The 21,057-nt window shown below is 38.1% G+C and overlaps 1 protein-coding gene across 12 annotated transcripts in view; it reads left to right on the plus strand.

Annotated features, from left to right (window-relative positions):
• The window catches only part of adgrl3.1 (adhesion G protein-coupled receptor L3.1), a 162,607-nt gene that overhangs the window by 87,334 nt on the left and 54,216 nt on the right, over positions 1 to 21,057 (plus strand). For 10 of the 12 annotated variants that reach the window (XM_028016996.1, XM_028016995.1, XM_028016994.1 and 7 more), the window contains exons 8-11: positions 14,773 to 15,183; positions 16,907 to 17,010; positions 18,355 to 18,540; positions 20,977 to 21,015. In XM_028016996.1, coding sequence (XP_027872797.1) covers positions 14,773 to 15,183; positions 16,907 to 17,010; positions 18,355 to 18,540; positions 20,977 to 21,015 — 740 coding nt within the window. The remainder of the gene's footprint in view (positions 1 to 14,772; positions 15,184 to 16,906; positions 17,011 to 18,354; positions 18,541 to 20,976; positions 21,016 to 21,057) is intronic. The other 2 variants (XM_028016997.1, XM_028017005.1) reach the window with 1 other exon arrangement.

Below are 21,057 nucleotides of genomic sequence, written 5' to 3' on the forward strand. Positions count from 1 at the left end.
AAAACTTAACTCTGTTTGTAAAAAAGGGACATTTTTTATTCTTCTTGCACTAGAAAAACTATTGAATTAGTTATTCAAACTTTGAGGAGAATATTAGACATTAATTTCAGAATCGGTAAATATGGTTTTAAAAAAATAAAATTTTTGCCAACAAACATATAGTTTTCCCAAAATATTTCTATTTCTATTATAAATCATATTTCCAAAGGTTTCTACTGAGAGAAAGTGCATTAATGCATTCTCTGATACATTACATATTGGTTGCAGTGAGACTCCTGTATGCTAAGTAGTCTGGGACATGCTTGACAACTAAGTGAGGATATCCTTTTGAAATGCATTCTGCATGGTGTTCTGTTAATGAAAATTGTTGCACAAAATATTAGAGAACAAATATTTAATGGCCTTCATCCACATTCTCCTTCTATTCATTACAGAACGGTGTGATCCGCTAAGAAACCCTAGCATTTTCCATCCATCTTTTTGGCAGTTAGTTTGGTTTACTATACAGCAGCTTCTTTTTTATCTCTGTAATGAAGCTTGCCTCTGTCAAATAAACACAACAGAGAACTATTTTTTGTGTTGCAGTTGCACAGACTTCTCATTTGATAGTTATATAGAATTGCCTGTGTATCAGAGTCGGTGTAGCTTGTTGAATTGAAATTCAGTTTTTAGATGGATGTGTGTGTGTGGGGTGGGGGGGTGGGTGTGTGTGTGTGTGTGTGAGACCACTGTTAGTTTGAGAAAAAAACATGTGTGAGTGGGTTCAAAATGGGGTAAAAAAAAACTGGCAATGGACCAATTGACTCAGAGTCACAAATCACTTAGTGTGCTACACAGTAAAACAAACAAATAAAAAAACAGTCCCAGATGGAGGATTCCTTGACTGATCCCTTTTGGTCTGAAAAAATATGTGCCATTAGTTGTAATCATTATCAGTTGTTTAATATATTTGTTTCACAAAGTCAGAATGCTTAGTGATTAAAAAATCTATTTCTGTCATGTCTATATTTTTATCATTACCAAAATGTTAAACAACTGACTAATCACTCCCCAGGAGTATCCTCCATGTTTTTTAGGGATTTAAAAGTACTACTGTGAAGGTAAAAATAAAATGCACCCCCTTTAAAGGTTTTACGTATGTAATGCGCTTATTGGGTTGGATCTGATATCTCACAAACTTTTGTATGTTGGCTTCAACTTAGTTTGATTAGTAATAATTAAAAAAAATATTGTCAAATAAGTAAGAAGTTAGTGGTTTTCAACATATTTTCTGGGCAAAATAATGATTTACCACTGCTTTTCTGCTGCATACATCTCTGGAGATTTTCTGTGAGCAAAAGAAATCAAACACCAGAAGAAAGTCACATAACACCTTACATGTTTAATTTACCATGGTTTAACAAATAACATTGAAATTTAATCTCAGCATAAACAGCAGATGTATAATAGAGTAGGATATGATCTTTTTTAAAAATGTATATTCTTTTTCCCTAGGTTCTTTACAAAAAAGCAAAATGCCTCTCTTCATCTATTGTTTCCCTTGTCTGTTTGTGTTTTATTCTTTTGCGGTTAAATCCCCATTCTTTCTCCCTGTTTCTCACACATAAACATAGACTCACAATGGCAGGAATCTTAACATTTCCTCTCTCTGTCTCATACATCTTTCTCTTTAAATGATTGTTTTTTTCCATTTTTCTCTGTCATTCTTATCTCACGCATAATCTGCCCTCCTTCTCTTCTCCTACTTCTATCCAGCATCACAGGGTGGTTTCATCAAGCACCCTCAGATGTATATATTATAGAGGCCTGGTGCATGACTGCCTATGTAAAGTCAGAGTCAAAGTCGCTTGTCTTCGCATCACCCCTTTCTTCCAGCTGCAGTGCCCCAGCACTGACTTATTCTCTGCTGTTTATGGAGTTGTTTCATCATGTCTTCTTACATGCATATTATAGAGACTTTGCCCTACGCAAGCAGCATGGCTCCGATGAAACATCTGAATAATTTATCACCTCGAGTCTGCCTTGCCACACTTTAGAAAGTTTTCCCAACAAAGTCACAAAATTATTCATGTTTTCTGCATCTTGAAGATGGGTGGGGCGAACAGGGCTAAAACAGTGAACATGCCAACTCACACGCACTGTTATTCCCCACTTTGCATTTTTCTCTCTTTTCTATTTCCACAGCTACCCCACTGGGCTAGATTTCTGTTATTTTCTATCTGGGAAAATTCTTATATGCTGAAGTTGTACAAAATGCTTTATTTGGTTTTCTTTCAGTTTTTTTTCCTCACCCTTTGGGATGATTCTGTACTTAGGTTTGCATGTTCTACTGTTCAGAAACCACAGCCTTGAGTTAGAATAAAAATAAAGTAATTGTGAATCGCCATGTTTGACCTGACTTGTGGGAAGAAAGTTAATAAAGGTGGTAATAAGAAAGTATGTGTATAGCTCTTCTCAATCCAGATTAAAAAGGTAAATAGTGTATGCTACATAAATATACACGAGTCACATTCCAATTTGATATATGATATGAGACTTTATAAGAAAAAGCAATTTAAAAATACAAGCACAAGTTTTTGATATTTATACACCTTATTTCTGTAGCCACAACATTCGAGAAAATTCTGTAAAGTTCTGCAGATGAAAGTCAGGAATGAACAAAATTCTGTTTTTCAAAAGTAAATTACCACAAAAATCCAGAAATAAATATAGCTCCATAAAAGCCAAACCGCATCTTCTATATAACATTGGATTAAATCTTTATTGTTCTGTGTGATAATATTTTCCATGATTATAGTAACAGATATGGCATAAACTTGGTACACCCCTTTGTTTGCAGAACCACCTGCAGCAGAAAGTCAGTGTTTTTTGTATAAGTTTATCTGTCTAACATCTTTGTGGACAGCAATTTCCATCAACAGCATTTCACTCAGGGTTGTGTCTGGAGTTTAACCGCACCATTTCAGCAGCTTCATTCTTTTCTGTCTCACTCTGTCTGTTGTATATTTGATGGTGTGCTGCGGATTATCAGACTTGGAAACCTGAGTCGTGCTGCCATTTTGTTTTAATAGAGAAGAGCCTTTCTCCTGGCAGTGCTTTACAAACAAGCCATATTTGCTTCGCTTTTCTAATTGTGTTTTTAAGTGTGAGTCTAGGACTTTCTTTCGATTCCTCTTAGCATTCCACAGTCTGACCTTTAGGGACATTTGCTGGGACTCCTGATTATATCAGATGTTGCCTTAGATGTTTTTCTCTTGGGAATATTTTCTCTGAACTTTGAATAGTTTGGAAATGACCTAAAATCCAGGCCCGCTGCGTAGTCTTCCCTCCTTGGCACTGTGTTAACTGTGCGCTCCAGACCAACACACCTGGAGCGTACATTTACAAAGCTGGTCACACCTGCTGGTTATCAGTTATCCAAATGTTTTAATTAGCTGCACTGGCTGCTACTTTTCCCTAAAATAATTTGGAAGTAGCAAGAGTGTGCTTTGTTTTTGTAGAACTGTAGTCTGAATAAAACTTACAAAGAATTAAACCACTGCCTAAAAGTAAATATCAAGTACATCTCAGTTGTTGATAGGCCTGTCACGATAGCAAATTTTGCTGAGCGATTAATTGTCTCAAAAATTATTGCCATAAACGATAATATTGTTTGAAGACCTTTTTACACTAATTTAATGGAAATGACATAATAATCTATGTGATTTCCTGCCAAAGATAGATACACTTTATTTTCAAAAGAACACTTGAGCTGATAAACAATCAAAAACAAAAATAAAATGGATTCTCAGTCTCCATTAACAAAAAACTCCCTTGAAAAAAAAAAAAAACTAAACATCATAAAGCCAAAGTGGAAATAAATACTGCATTCAGCCAAAAGAGTGCAGATTATGAAGTCTGTATATTATGTTGCCCTTCAGTAATAATTAGATGTAAATAGAGAAGATGGGCACATCGACTACCTGATGCAATAGTTCACACTACAGATTTTTTGCTCCTATTTTTCCCCTTACAACAATCTTAAAACGTTGGTCTTTCTAAGATTGTGTGGTGTGTTACGGTAGATCATCGTTGCCGCTCTGATCCAAATCAGGTTTTTTCCCCGACTGGTATAGTTAACGCAGCCTGTTGAATGTGACAGGCAGCCAATCAGAAAGCCGGATTCTCCTCCCTGCTTTCTGAGGGGAAATTACGTCGGGGAATCCCAAACAGCTGACAGGCGCAACCCGAAGTCCAGCGGACATTGGAGATGATATGTGGAAACAACATTAATGTTTCTTCAACATGCAAAGAATATAGAAATGACAAGAGGAGGAGTTGGAGCGAAATTGTTACCGCAGTTGATAAACCCGGTAACTTTTCAGCTGTTCTTCTTAACGTGACGTAAATAGGTTCTAATGATTTTCATTCAGTCAGGACTTTACGCTGACACTAGCCACATGCATTGCAGGTAGATTGTAGTAAAGCATTGATTAATGCCTGGTTTTAAAATTAGTTAACTGGACTTGCAGCCATTATTTTGTGCCCATTGTTGGACACCACACGGCAGGACCGAACCCGATCGAATCGTTATACCTAGGATTTCTGTCGGCTAATGTGTGGTCTGTCAGGTTTTGAAAATGGGCCGACAATTGGCCGACAGCTCTAAGATCGTGTCGTGTGCACTGGGCTTTACACTAAGGAAATGAGAAAGGAGGGTCAGTGGAGAGCACCGGAGTTGAGCCTTTTTTCATTCGGTGTCATTAACAGAAAGAGAAAAAGGCCGGAAGAGATGATAATGCCGATAATTAAAATGACGTCGATAGTTTTAATTTATCGTACGATTAATCGATTTATCGTTAATCGCGACAGGCCTAGTTGTTGATGTGTTACCTTTCATCCCTGGACCTTTAAAAAATAAATGTTCTAGCTGTTTTGTTTGTTTTATCCTGCAGTGACCTATGGCCCATATCGAACTTAATCCTAACAACTGTCACCATATTTTCATTGACATACTACTGATTATGTTAATTATCGGAACCTGTTATCACCATTCTAATATGTGGATCTCTTATTAAGCTCAAAACAGATTGAACTTATTTTTTAATACTTACAGATCCAACTAAACTGCAATGTTTAGGCAAATATGTAGTCATTGTCATTGACTATAATCTTATTTATATTTAGTTAATCTACAAAAGATAATTATGACCTTTACTTGCCACTTTGTTAGTTTAGAGGAATTTAAGTGTTCACCCTTGAACTCTTAATGGTTGAAATCACAGAGTCCCATTTCCTGAGGAAGTCGAGCAGAGAATGTCTATTGTCTTTAGAACTCCATTCCCTTGTCTTTTACTGCAAAGTCCCCCCCTACCCTCTCGACACATACTCACCACACACACCCTGTTTCCTTCTCTTCCCCCTTGCTCGTGCCTCTTGTCCATTCTCCTACTCTGCAACAGATTGCAATCAAGCAGCAGAAGTGCCAGGAATGCTGGAAACAAGCTTAAGTGGAGAGAACAACAGCAGTTAATGGTTAAAGTGGAGGCCATCTTTCACCAGATTAGACTAACCGTTTCACTGATTAGACTAACCCTTGTCACTTTTCTTGCTTGCCTGCGTGAATTCTGTCCATATCCACACTCTATTAGTTTTTTGCAATTTTCTGTTATCTATTGCAGCACTCGTTTCCTTAATACCCAAACAGTAAGTGAAGTTCTACCATCGGTAATCTCTTTACAGTTCATTCAAAAGAAATATGCATGGGGCTCCTAATACTTTTTCTTTGTTAAAAGGTGTCTCACTGTACCTTCAATCTTTTGCTTAGACATGTTTTCCATGGCATGTTAATGCTCCTCTGCTCTTTCAAAGCTTCTGAACTACTCCCACTACTCCCAAGATGTCCTGTGTTGTTGGTGCAGCGCCACTAAAGGATAACTTAATGGAAAAGTTGGGAACAGATTGATATCTAATCTCTGTATAAATTGTGTATTCTTTTGCAATGTCTGGTCACTTGGAAGACAAATTGCTACTTTACTACCACTTGAAGGGGATCTTTTTAAACTTACAAACAAGTCCAGCGTTGCTTAGGGACAGCTTGATTCTTATAATAATGGTGGTGAAAACAACTGATTGCTGTCATTTATTTCTATGAAAAGAGTTACAGGTGGGGATAGGACTGTCAAAATAGAAGATATGTTTGAATTTAGCACATGCACATACAGTGCTATGTAATAGATTTAATATCCATTGTGCTTTTTCACATTTTGTCATATTACAGTTACAAACTTCAAGGCATTTTTGGGGGGATTTCATGACATGGACTTTTGATCAAGAGATGGTCAGCCACCTAAACTGACAGGCCTATCAAGGACAGCAGTAATCCAAGAAACAGCAAAGAGATTCATGTTAGCAATGCTAACAGCAGAGATCCACCCCTCAGGGGAAAGAACGTAAAAAGGACAACTATTAGTTAATTTCACTTTTGGAGAATGGCATTACAAAACCTGTTGCTAAAACTAGTTTGCCACAAGCCATGTAGGGAACGCACGAAGAAGCTCATAAGATCAGAATTCAGCTTATTTGCTTACAAAAGTATTTTCATTTACACCACTGTTTATTCTATCAATTTTTTTCTCCTGACATATATTCTTTTGAATTTCTATTAAATTATCTATTATTATACTCCCTCGAGAAAGACCAGGAACTTTGCCTTTTTCTTAACATTGTAATTTGTTTACTCCTCAAAGATGCCAACATTAGATTGTGAGAAGAATCAACAGGAGCTACTACTTGAATTTACGTGTGCATTTTTAATCAATCAAACTAACCTATTATTATGGGTGATTAGTGATGAGAAACCAGAGTAACAAGCTAAAATAACACAAACATTAATAAAAACAATACAATGATTCACTTCTGTTTATCAGGAAAAAAATGATTTGGCTAAAATAATACAAAATTCTGCACCTTATCATTCAGCTGATTTAAGCTCTAAGATTTTTATCAGACGCTCCCCAAGTTGCTCTCTGGAAAAAGTTATCTCTATCTGATTTTGAGCAGTCTCTCGAAGGAATTAGGTCCTGAAGGCAAGAGGGCTAGAGGGATGGATTCCCATTCTAGCTGACTTCTTGTGTCCTTGGCTCTCTCCAGTAAATAACATAAATAATTCCATTTATGCAGCAAACAACATCAGTTGCTCCTCTGTCCAGGGGATGCATGCTTCCAGCAAACTGCAACATCTCATCTGCATTTGTCGAGGCTGAGAAAATTGACTTCATTGCCAAAGTTGACTTTGGGGATCGCTTCACTAAGGGATAGTCAAAGTTTATCTTTCTCATTATAGGTGGACAATACTTCAGATTATGCTTGATTGTCTGCTATGAACTAAAGGGGGAATTGTTTATGCAAAGTCTCCCAAAATCATAATGAAAACCATCAAAACAATGACACACTTTCAAACTGTTCAATTTGTGTTCCAACAAAAGAAGTCTATCACCTAGCTCAGAGTACGTTGACAAATCGCACATGGGTATTGTGTTTCAAAGAATAATCTTAACTTTAAAGGATGATATATAACATTTTAATTTTAATTTCAACTTACCCTAGTTGCATGTCAAACTGTGTTTGGGCAAAGCACTGAATCCCAAGTTGCCTTCAGACAGACATACAATGGAAATCTGTTGTTCACAGAATATTCATGGTACCTTAGACCTGAATAAAGTCATGATCTATGCAAAGACTTGATGAGTTATGTCCATAGTTCCCTTCCACTCAGTTTAAGTTCATATATTTATGATTTATCCATGCCACACTTTTCATATTTCTACTAGTAAAATTTTAATTTTCTTACCAGTTCAATATTATGCTCTAGTTTGTCACATAAAATTCCAATAACAGAAAACACTTAAGACTATGCAATAACTTTTGTTGGTTGTAAGGAAAAAATAATGCTTTTCAATACTCTGTGCATGCATCCTGTTTATGACATGAGAAATATTTGCTTCACAATGCACCTTTTTTATACACTGGTGTGTGCTTAACACCCCTAAGGCCCCCACTCCGCCTCCGCTCGCTCCCTGCCCATCCTTCTCTCTCCTCCAAATAGATTACGACAAAGCCATCACAGCAGAGCCTGAACTGTGCTTCGGAGAGTCTGCTGCACCTGTTCCTTGCTTGTAGTGTGTCCTTATCAATTGGATAGCCCCAACCAGACCTTTTGTGTGCATTTGGCCCCTGCACAGCATTTCCTCTGCCCAACAGTAGATGCCAGAGCAAGCAGGCCAAGCCAGGACAATAGAGTGGAAGGGAAGCCCACAGCACTTCAGGAAGCTAAAAACAATTATGCAAACAGGTAGTATGCATGCCAAATTAGCTGTGCTGCTTGGATTTTATGAAATATATATAAAAAAAAAGAAAAAGTGAAATCTGAAGCAGAGAGAAAAGTTATCAGTAGCCAGTGGACTAGTTGCAAAATACTATAGCTCATGTTGTAGCACATTAAAAAAATGTTGCTAGATGTTTTCTGCAGAATTGGCATAAATTTCTGAAGTCTGAAAAAACACAACCCAGGATTTCTTATAAAGTTGAGAAACAAAGGTAAAAACAAAAAATAGTTTGTCTTTTGAACAGAGGGACTTCCTTGGATTGTAATAGAAGCATGTAACTGGGAAACGTGCTGCAGGTGTCTTTGGCCACAGCAGGGGGATGATGACACAAATATCCAACCAACAGGCAGGCCACCAGGCCTAAACAGCCACGTTGGCTTATATACGGGAAACGTTAGCTGTGGAATAGGTTGCTGCCTAGCAGCCATTTTAAAACTGTCCTTGTTAGTCAGGATTCTTTTTTTCCCTATTTTTTAATCTTAAAGCATCACTGCTTTGAAGTGCATTCTGTCTTATCAGCAGGCTTGAGCCACTCGCCACAAGCTCTGTTCGTACTGAGAGGCACATTTCTGTTAAAGTGTGGGTATGACGGAGCAAAAAGTATGCGCTTGTATTATTGGGTGTATATTTGTGTGCTTTCTGCAGCCATAGGGGATGTGTGTTATCACAGTATGCAGCCCCTTTTTAGTGTGTGTGTGTGTGTGTGTTTGTACAGCTATTACGCCCAGAAAGATCCCCTACTCCATGCAAACTCCAACTCCTAATTAGATCACTTTGACCTTACCTTGCTGTATCCATCTCTCACCACTTTTGATGCAAAGATCTCCTATATATAAGCTATTATCGTTATGGATATTAAGAAGCAGAGCAGGCACTTTATCTCACTCCTGCAAACATTTTTGTCTTAGTTCAAATCTCTCTAGTCTTTGTCTCCTTTGCTTCGTTTGCTGCCTGTCTGTTGGTTTTCGTCTAACGGTGTCAAAAAAAACTTGCCAGGGGAAATTTGTTTCACCTGCACCCCAGCCCCGTCTCTTCTTCTTCTTCTTCTTCTTCTTCTTCTTCTACCTTTTTGTGCTGTGGATTTCATGAACCATCTGTTTACCAAGCAAGAAGTCAACAAGAGCTTTCTGGGCAACAGAGCAGAGGCAGAGACATGCAGTCTTACCCAAACACAGAAACAGTGTCTCGCACTCACACAGATACACACACACATATTCACACAGGTTCACGCAATGTCAGTGTGCATGCGAGATGTGCTAGCATCTCAGCCTGACTGACTGACGGCATCTATGTGGCCCCTCCGGTGTGGTGACAGATGACATCTTTGGGAACAAGTTTACTGCCTGCCGCTGTATCACCTTCCCCTGGGCTCACTCCAGTGCAGGGAAACAACATAGAATAGACTAAGAAATCTGGAAATAAAATTACATTAAAACACTTAGTTTTCTATTTGTTTGAAACAGTTTTTATTCAAATTTATTTTGCTTTGAATGTTGATTGATTTTTATTTTTTAATGAAATGGCCAAAATAATTTTTTGAGTTGTAGTTTTCTCACCATATGATATGATAAATAAAAGTCTTATTGCAGCTCTTGGCAATATTGCAATATACGTTGTATTGTCACAATTGCCACTGTAAATATTAGCTATTTTCTGCTGGCTACAGAGTGAAGTGGATGAGGACTTGTCTCAACTTATTTTGTCTCAGGCCCAGGGCTGTCAGCAGGCCTGATTGCCATTACCTTTATATTCTATTTTTCCCCATGGAAAATATTCCTGCTGCCACTTACTGTGTTTCCTCTCTTTGTCCTAAGCATAGAAATTACCTTGTGCCAGTTTTGTCTTCCCTTCCCGTCCATTGTTTGCCAGTCAGGACAACAGAGCAACAGGCCTCTCATTCAGAGCCTGGTTTAGCTTCGTTTCCACTGTTACCACATGCTTACAAAATCCTGAACAACGCCAGGGAAGACAAGCCGATGCTAAAAACTGGGGTTCATCAAAAAATGTTCCTGTCCTTTTTATTTTATTATTTTATTTAAAATCAATTGATTTTCACTGCGCTATTTTATATTTAGTATGGAATTAAATTATACATATTTTGACTAAATCTGAATTGAATTGGATACTGTATAATCAGTAAGTGAGTTGTATTAATTTAGCAATAGTTAACCTATCAACTGTCTAAAGTTTACATTTCTTGTGAATTGGTGTTATATGAAACAGCTAAACTGAACTAAATATAATATAAAATAAAGAGTTTATGATCCTGTTTGATAGATTAATCAATGGGACTCATAACTTGCAACGTTCATTCCTGGACCTCATATTTTATTAAAATTTTGATTGACATTGCCATATTGTATTAAATGTTGTCATTAACTGTGTAAAATCACATTTTACAGTCATATTGATCTCATACTAGTTGCCCAGCCATGAAGAGGGATTTTATTGGTTTATGTTGTTCTGAGGCCTTAAGGTTGGCAAAGTAGCAACACATCAAGTCTATACCAAAGAATTTCCTGTTTAGGCATTTGTTTTTTTTATTCTTTACTTCATTTCACCTGGAGCCAAATAGGGTTTATAGATAGGATTCAAAATCTTTTTTTTTGAATCAATGTTTTTTTGTGTCATCTGCTTTGGCAAAGAGGACAGTGTTTACCTTAAGCTGAGACTGTTACAAGGCATTTACCCAAGGCCTCCTACTCTTAAATGCAGGCAGATATGTCAGCCCTCATGAGTATAACCTAGCTTTCTTCTCCATAAATGTTTCATGAACCTGTTATGTCATGCTCCCGTAGCTTCCCTACAGCCTTGAGAGACGCGAGTGATGAATTCATCACACTGGAAGATAAAGTGCTGCAAAAGTGCAAGGGAAGTAGCAGCAGAAAAAAAAAGTGTGCAGGACCTGAAAGGTGGTGTTGATGAACGTAGAAGCTGATTTTGGTGGAGCAAAGAATGTGTCAGGAAGAAAAAGACAATTTTGAGAGAGCAGCAAATAATGCCAGGAGAAGAGATGAGGAAAGGAAAGAGGAGAGACAGAGATTGGCTGGCGGAGAAATGCTGAGGACCCTCGTCTGTGATGCTTTCAGACTTTTTGTGTTACCACACCGGTAAGCTGCCAGTCGCTGTGTTTTCTGGCCTGTACTCAAATGACAGCAGACATCAACCTCAGATACACACACCCGCACACGTACATGAACACACACCATTACTTGCCTATTGTTGTGGCAGGGCCCCTAATGGAGCTTCCTATTTGAGTCCAGATAGTCACACACAGCCTCTGCTTCATAAGTACATTCACTCAGACAAACACGGGGCAGATTGACAGCTGGGCCGCGGCTGCGGCGGATGATTGATGGCAGCATTCCGCGGAGAACGTGCCAGGCAGGGGCAGCAGAGATTTCAGGATTTTGCGAAGCGACGCGGTTTAGGTGCAGAAACACTCCATCGAGCTCTGGAGAACAGAACGTAACAGGATGTTACAAAGGCTGCCAGTCAGGCAGGCAGACGGAAAGAATGAACAGCATCTTTAACGGAACTGGAGGGGGAAAAAAATCTGCAGAAAGCGAATGCTTTCAGTCCACGGTTAAATGAAATAAACACCCGCTCTTTCTTAGCACCACACAAAGTCACACTTCATTCTCCACTCTCACACCTTCCCATCAACCCCAAAGGAACAAAGGTGCAAAAAGATTTGAGAAAAGACATTAAAAAAAGGGAAAAAAAATCAGTACAGGAAAAAAAACTTATTATGTGAATACCCTTAAGCGTGCCTTACAGAAATACAATCCCTTCAGATTTGGCTGATGTTGTTACCTCTAATTAAGCCCCACCAGCACACACTGCTGTACACTGAAAAACTTGTATTGATCTATATGTGCAACTTTATGGCAAGCTGTAATGAGCAGTAATGGTGGAATTTATACAGTTATGCCCTTTTTCTCTAGACACCCCACTAGGAGCTGACAACTCTGTAAGCTTTCAGTGACTGCAATCGACACTATGGAACAGAAAAATAAGTGCTGTTCTTTCTGATTTTGCTCAGAATTGACTTTCTGCTGCAGCAGGTGATTAAGGTTAACTTTTCTTCTGGCTGCAAACTATAGCTTAAGTGTTGAAGCATCATTAACGATCTTCAATGAATCGTCTATGTTTAGGGTTTATCTAATTACGTCTGGAAGTTATGCTGCACTGACACAACATGAAAACATTGATAATTTGTACACCCCTGTCCTTCTGATCTGGGAGGGTTCCTGCTGCTTTCACTCCTGCTGCTTTTCTCGTTGCCTTTAAGTGCACTTTAGAAGATATGTGTTTCATGGCCACAGTTTTAAGATGTATGTAGGTGTTTATTTTACATTTACATAAAAGTAGTTAGTATCATAAAATATGAAAAAGAACCAGACACAAAAATAAAGCTATGGTTTCATCACAGAATCTCTCTTGAACATTTTGAATTGCTTTGCAGTTGCACAATTACTGCAAACAAAAAACATTTATTTAATGTTTGTTTTGTTTTTTTAGCAAAATACATTAAATATAATTATATTTACGCCTACAGTGTGTTGGTTTTGGTTGCCATGTAGTGTCAGAGTAGATTTCCTCTACAAGAATTGAATAATGGAATATTCTTGTTGACGTTTTTAAACCAAGGGTATGTGTTGTGGAAAAAACTATTACCAAGCACTGTTCAGGTAAAATCACTCAATCAGGTTTATTTATGAACCTGAACCTATTTCCACCTCAATACACTTCATCTGATTAATGTAAGTACATTAGGAGTGTGGCAATAACATCCCAATTTAGGGAACACATCACTGCTGCTATAATTAGTGGCACCCATAGTTATTGTTATAGAGTAACTGATGCAATTTTTCAATCTATACTTTAGTTTTCTATTTTTTCATCTAGGACGTTTTGATAAATATTTCCTGGCTTGTTACTTCCCTGGGGTGTAAATATCACATTCCACAGAAGTCCATTTTTTAGCCACTCTTCAAACTGAGAAAAATAGGAAAATATACTACCCCTCCTTACCGTTCATATATATCTGTGTGTGTGTCAATCATCATGGTTATTAGTAATAATTTAATAGTAACTTTTTCAACTTAACTAGATTTTGTAGGAACTCTAAGTTTTTTAATTACATGGATATTAAGATTAATTTCAGTGTAACTCAAGCAAGTTTCATGTATTGAAGTTGATCAGATGGTTGAGGAATGCTTAACTACTAACTTTATTTTCACCAGAGTGTAGATATAATGTGACATGAAGGCAAACTTTTCTTAACCACTTTTAAAAATGGGAAAGAAAAGTAAGTAAACTTACCATTGAAGTAAAGGAGATGTTCACTGAAGTCAACAAACAATAGCTAAAACAGTTTAAAACAACTGTGACAAACAAAGCTGCCATCAATCTTGGGATTTGGCAGGAAGGAAAAAAAAAATCTAAATTTTGCAGAAATGAAGTATGAGATTAATTTATGTAAGGCTTTAGGGTGCCAAAAATTTGAAGTGTTTTATACGTTAAGACGCAAAGGTTGTTTCTATCATTAAAGATGTAGACATGACAAATGTAGCCCGTCTGTGTACACTGTAACGTTAAAGAACAGTGGAATGTCAGTAATCAACAGTGGGCTGAAGAGGAGCTGTAACACTTGACAAACACGCGTTCTGTTACTCTTTCGTTCCCTCTTCTTGTCTATCCATTCTTTATAACTGTCCCCTAAACAGGGTCAGTGTGAATAATTAAGTCCTTTTACGATGAAATATTGACAACAAAGAGTGTGCCATATGCATTTAAGTAGCTTCCCTGCCTCTTGCAATGTCCTCACATCGTGAATCATGCATGACACTGAAAGAATGTTTTTTTTTTCCGCCAAGTTAGGCTGCGAGAGCCACTGCTGTGAACTGCTCCCTCAGGGAAGACTGCTAATCCTTTCCAGAGAAGGCCAATCATTGCTCTTATTTAGCAGTTGGTGATTTACTTTGAAATAATTACAGATTAAATTGTGTGTTTGTGTAGGTCTCACACACAGAAGCTTAAAGTTTTTTTTTACTTTTTTGTTTTTATTTGATTGAATGCTTAGAGACATCTCCTGCACTGAAATCTGATGAATTAGGTGGGAACATTTTAAAGTCATCAGAAATATGAGCTACTTGCTGTCACGGCACTTTTGGTTTGTAAATGAATGCCTGTGAATGTGTTTGAAATCGTGCCGTATTATACCACTTCACACTAATGCAAATTCTTGTCTGATCAGTCTTTTAATTACTTTGTTTCATCTGCTATGTGTTACTCTTAGCAGCCTGGCTCATGTATAATAAAGTAATAAGACGAGTTGGATGCATTATATTTAGGATAATTTAAAAAGCTCTCTAATTTACTTAATCTTTCTACCTTTCAGACTATCGCCCACCTCCCATGCTTCCACCCAATCGTGGAGGGGCAGGAGGAGGCGGGGGAGGCTCCTCCTCCTCTTCCACTAGCCGCGCCACCACCACACGTTCCCCTCCCTACTACACCACCCCAAGACCTCTCCTCACCACATCCCCTGGCCAGCGGTACAGGACAACCACCACAGTCCGCCAGCCTATTCTGGTCCCAGCTGGAGGTTCATCGTCCGACTCCAATCACATCCCAGATACCAACCAGAAAGTGGGCCGATCCCCTCCTGTGCAAGTCCCTCCAGTGGCCCCACAGCCGCCTGTGCTGCCTCCTCAGGATTTCTGCACTCCAAGAGTGACTGCAGACATATCGTGGCCCCGGACACAGCAAGGCCAGACAGCCAAGCAGCCGTGCCCTGTGGGGACCCTGGGTGAGTGAGGTGGATGGAGCATAAAGACATGCTGAGTTAGAAACTCTGTGTGTGTACAGTGTTTGCAAACTGAGTTATATGATTCTGTATTTGCAGCAGCAAATCCACGAACCACATTAATCCCAACATTTTAATCATGTAGGGGATGACTCATTAACATATATCAAAACATTTTCAATTAAGAAACTGCAATGGCTGTTTACTCGATTGCTAACAGCCGGCGGATTCCAGATCCACTCGCCAGAAATATGACTGTACACGACAGACAGACAGACATTTTATCCTTGCTAAATGTTTTTGCCAATAGATCAGCGCAGAATATTGGGTGTGGGCAGGAGAATTGCATCCACTCATTTAAAGAAACTAATAAAACATGCATTGGAGTTAAGTTGGTTCTAATAGAATGACTCAGGGTCGATGTCTTTATATTCATACCTATCGAACATTGTCTTGATTTGTCAAAATCACAAACGTTAATAACTTTTATTGGACTTTTATGCGACACAAAGTATTGTGTGAAGTGAAGGAACTGTTTTTTAATTCTTTTGAACAAATAAAAAACTGATCACAGCCACATGTCTCTAGCTGCTTTGCACACATAGAGACTGAATTTTTGGCGCATTTCTCTTTATGAAACAGCTGAAGCTCAGTAAGACCAGATGTAGAGTGACCATCAGTTACCTTTCCTAATGGTCACCAGTTCTGGTTTGTTGTTTGAGTCATCATCCTGCTGGGAGATGAACATCTGCTCCAGTCTCAGGTCTTGTGCAACCTCTACCAGAGGTAGAGTTTGGTAGAGCTACATTAATACATGTATTAATGTATTTTTGGAGCGGTCATCTGATTAATAAATGTATTAATGTAGCTCCGTCCATCTTGTTATCTACTCTGATTGGCTTCTGTGTCCTTGCTGACGAAAACCATTTCCACATTATGCTACCACCACGTTTCGTGGTGATGGTGTGTTCAAGGTTCTGCATATTTTGCTTTTAGCCTCACATAAAATGTGCATGTAAGTCAAAAGTTTAATTTGGTGTCACTGACCGGAGCATTTTCTTCCACAACTACTGTATATGTCCCCAGGACTGGCTGTGGGAAAATGTAAATTGGGCTTCTTGTGGCTTTTTTTGTAAAATAGATTTTCCCCAATGCTCTTCCACAAAGGCCAAGTTTGTGAAACACACAACTTCTAGATGTTATCTTAACAGATTCCTCCATCTGAGCTGGAGCTTTTTTTTTTTTTCAAGATGGCGCCGGTATAGCTGGCTGCCTGCAGACCAGCTCCCGTCGTGTGTGTGTGTGAAGTAATTTCCCTGCTGGCATGAATAAAGTAATTCTATTCTATTCTATTCTATTCTTTGCAGCGACTTCAGTGTTAGCATATGCCTTGGCTGCTTGTCAGCCATAAGTGGACTTTTAATTAGGTGGCTTCTGAAAGCATTTTTTCCCACTTGTTTTATTTAGGTGTACCAGAGATAAAGATAAAGATAAATGCTATTAAAGTTTCATATATTTCAGTTGTTATTATGTTTTCTCTTACATCAAAATCCTGCATTAGATTGTGTTAGTCTTTCACATAATGCATGTATACCTTGCAAGGTACTGTTGCTGTTTTACATCCTGATTCAGCCAAACACTGCAAACCCCAAAATGCCAAGCAGCTTTCCTGTCTTCTGGAGAATGTCATGGTTGTCTCACCCTGTTTGCTCTTCTTGTCTTACAGGCGTGGCCACATATGTGTGCTTGCCCCGTTTGGGCTACTGGGCTCCCCAAGGCCCTGACCTCAGCAACTGCACGTCACCCTGGGTCAACCACATCATGCAGAAAGTAAGTCTGAATGCTGCCACTGGCTCGGTCAGCCCTCAGCGATACGCTTGTGTTATGACTAAAACCCCGAAGCAGTTTTTCTCGCCCATGCCGAAGCTTTGACCACAGGGAATGATTTAGGACATGTATCGCTTCATCATTCCTTAGCCCTAACTTTTATTTGAGATCTGAGAGATTACATCGCTACAGGGAACAAGAAATGTCTAAGAAGGTCATGAACTCACAATGAGATTTTATCAGAAGCGACAAATTAGATAATAGCTTTATTAATTCACTGTTGCATGAAAAACATTTGTATGTTTAAAACTTGCAAGAACAATAAAGACTAAAATTTTTATTTGATTTCAATAAAACATAAATAAATACCATAAGGTTTAAAAATAAGCTGCAAAATGTTGAAGTGAAATAAAAACTACCCGATTATCAGTTATATTTATTTATCTAAATTCATTTTAGAATTTCGGTAAATTCTAAAATTTATCTACATTTTTGGAGCGGTCATCTGAAAGAGAGATCTTCTAATACAGAACAAAGAAATAAAGTGCACAGTTTTAAAAAAAAATTGTTCAACAATATTTTTTGCTTGTTTTCTACAGTTATTTTGTTGGTAACACTTTAGTTGACGGGTTGTGAATAAGACTGTCATGACACTGTCATAAACATGACATAACCCCTGTCATGAACATGAGTTAGTCTTCATGAATATTTATGACTGTCGGTTCATGTGCAGTCTGAAAATCTGGATCTAGATATTTTTCTGTTCTGGATTAAAACAATGGAAAGATCCTGACTTGCAAAAAAAAATTATCTGCAGACACTATTTCATGCCAATTATCAAAATTAATCCATCCGTCGGTCCACCACTGTTGGAATAGCTGCCATATGCAGGGAGTTGTAGAACTGGAAATGTGTTTTTTTTTTCCTATAGTGATTTCCTAAACAATTTGCAATACAGTGTGTGCATGCTTTATGTAAATGTCTTTGCTGTACCTGTCTTATGGTTTCACCCTATATGAAGTGAATTTTAAGCTAACCCTTTACATTTTTTTTCCTCCCTCCCTTTCACCCATCACCTCCATTCCTTCACATTTACTTCTACCTTGTCCTGTCCGTCGTCTTCTGTCTTGTTTCTCTCCATCTGTCATTTTGCTGGAACCTTCCTCTCTCTCTTGCTATTCTTCACCTGACGTCTCTTACAAACTTTTTCTCCTTTGCCGAACTTTTCCCTTCTCTTCTCACCTCGTCTAACTTTTTCCTTTTTTTTCAACTGCCATCCATCTCTCTGTTACTTTCACTTTGTGCTCCCCCCACCGCCTCCCTCCGCCGTCCTTCCCTGGCTTGCAGCTTCGCTCAGGCGAGACTGCAGCGATTGTGGCCAAGGAGCTGGCAGAGCAGACCAAAGGGCTTCTGCGTCCTGGCGATGTGCCATCCACAGTCCGGGCCATGGCCCAGCTAGTCGAACTGTTGGATGTCCAACTGAGGAACCTCACCCCCGGAGGCAAGGACAGTGCTGCCCGCAGCCTTACTAAGGTACTGCCTAAAGACACAGGAGGTGAACATGTACAGAGTGATAGAGTAAAATAGAGTTTTCTACAGGCATCAGCATTTATTGGGCTGCGACTCAAAGTGACAGGAAATCAGAAGAAATATGGAGGAAGAAGAAAAGGGAAACAGATAGGGGAGGAGGGTCCTTTAGAGTTAACAGAAAGATGAATAGCATGTTCTTTTGTTTTTGTCTAAAAAAACAGCTTTGTGCAGAGTTTGATGAAGTAGCAGGCATAACAATGTAGAGCTCCACATGATAAATAACTGCTTTTAGTGTTTCTGTTTCATCCTCTTCACTGTGTGGCTCTTTGTATGAAGTTTTGCTAGACATACCACAAGACAGATAACTGTTTTTAGTGTTTGGCAGAGTCCTTCCACTCTCTTTACAGATCAGGACCAACATTTAATAAAGCTGTCCTTCAGTTATTTACATTTAAAGTACACTGCAGAGCCCTGTGAGAGAATATACAGATCATTTAATGAACCTCTGTCTTTGAGCTGCAACTATTTAGAGGCAGTTGATAATTGAAATTTTGTCCTTCTTTAGCAATCACATGAAGTCATTCTTTTGCAGTGGAGTTAGCCATGAGATAGACTGGTTAAAACTGCCTGATTAACTAACGGTTTGCTTCACACAATAATCTGAAAATTTCTCTGAAAAAAACTGTTTTATAAAGATCTGGCTATTTAAAAATATATAGATTCTAGATGAATGAATAAAGCAGTAGTGAACCACAATGTCAACAGATACTTCAGTTGCATCTTTATAAGTTAAAAAATTGTAAGAAAAATAATTTATTTCAGTAATTCAGTTGAAAAAGTTCTTTTTTGTAAATTTTGATAATTATGATGTACAGCTAAAGAAAAACCCCAAATTCAGTTACATAACACAAATAAAAATGTAGCTTTTTTGAGACACAATGATTGTGCAAGTCATGTTATTGTTATGACCTAATGGACGTGACAGTTGCCCAGTAGACAATCACTGACACTATCCATAAGGAGATTCAGCCTAAAAAAAACATTTCTAAAGGATCTGGCCGAATCAATGCTCTTTCCAAGAATATTACTGGAAAGTTGACTGGATGGGAAAAAGTGTTGTCAAAAAAGGTTCTAAAGCAACAGAAATACAGCAGCCTTGAGAGGATTGTAAAGCTGAGCCCACTGAAGAGCTTGTGGAGGAAATTATCAAGGTGTCCATTATGAGACAACAGAGATGTACCCAGGACATGGGCTACAGCTGTAAGATTTCCTTATTAAGTCACTCCTGAACCAAAATCCATGTAAGAAGTGTCTTAAAGTGCTATGGAGAAAAAGGACGGAACCGCTGCTCAGTCTTGTTATGAATATAATTTGGTACTATAACCTGGAGGAAGATAGGCTCACAATCCAAGTTACTTGTACTGATCTGTTGTTTCTGAGTGAGGTAGTAGCTCTAAGAGTCAACTCACTATAGAACGATACTAACCATATAACCATTCTATAGTAAAAATTCATTTAAAACACAAAAAGCTCCCATGTAATTACTACATTTTGGGTTTTTGTTAGACGTAAGTTCTAATAATCAAAATAAGTACAATAAGTGCTTGAACTTTATCACTGCACATATAATGAAATGACAACATATGAGTTCCATTTGTTTATTTCAATTACTGACATGGACTAACATTTCAATAATATTCTAATTTACTGACATGTACTTGTATAAATTGAGTCTGTCAGTACTGACCTGTAAGGCTGCTAGTTGAAAATGCCAGATGGGGAAAGCTTTGAAGAATAATTTTTCCCCCATTTATGATCGTGGATTAGTTTTTGGTTGCTTCTTTTTAGTGTAGTAGATTAGATCTAGTGGAAATTGTTAAAAACCTCTCAGAATTTCATGTTTCATATTTCAGACCACAATGTGTTATTGTGTTTACAAACCAGAAAAAATTAGATTTTTAAATATTGAATGTGACAGACACTAGACATACTAGTCAAGGTAAAAATTAGCCCTTTCCGGTCACCAACACATAACTTTTTCTTTCTTTGTTTTGTTTTTTTTAATAAAAATGCTTTAAGTTGTTATTTGTTTCTAACGGGATGATATATTACTTTGGGATGCTTCCTTATTAACGTTAGGCAACTGACCAGTCACGCATGAAGGACTCTGTAATTAATGGCATCAATTAAGTTGACAGTAGATGCAGAGATCAAGTCAATATTTAAGGAATAAATAAAGCAGGAAGATAAATATGTTAGAGCGAGAGAAGAAAAAGCAATAAGGGGTGGAGGACTGGGTAACATACAATTTGGCTACCAAAGTGTTTTTCTTTTCCTTCTTTTTGCACACTCTTATTGAAGTTAGTGTACTTCCTTGTGTATGTGTGTAATTGGTGAGAGGTGCTGCACTGCTAACAGCTGAATTGTTTGAATTTGCAGCTTCAGAAGAGAGAAAGGTCCTGCAGGTTTTTCACACAGGTATTTCCGTTTCCTGGTTTGGTTAATTACTTTGCAACACCG

Source organism: Xiphophorus couchianus, chromosome 5 (assembly GCF_001444195.1).
Source record: "Xiphophorus couchianus chromosome 5, X_couchianus-1.0, whole genome shotgun sequence".
Classification (NCBI taxonomy): Eukaryota; Metazoa; Chordata; class Actinopteri; order Cyprinodontiformes; family Poeciliidae; genus Xiphophorus; species Xiphophorus couchianus.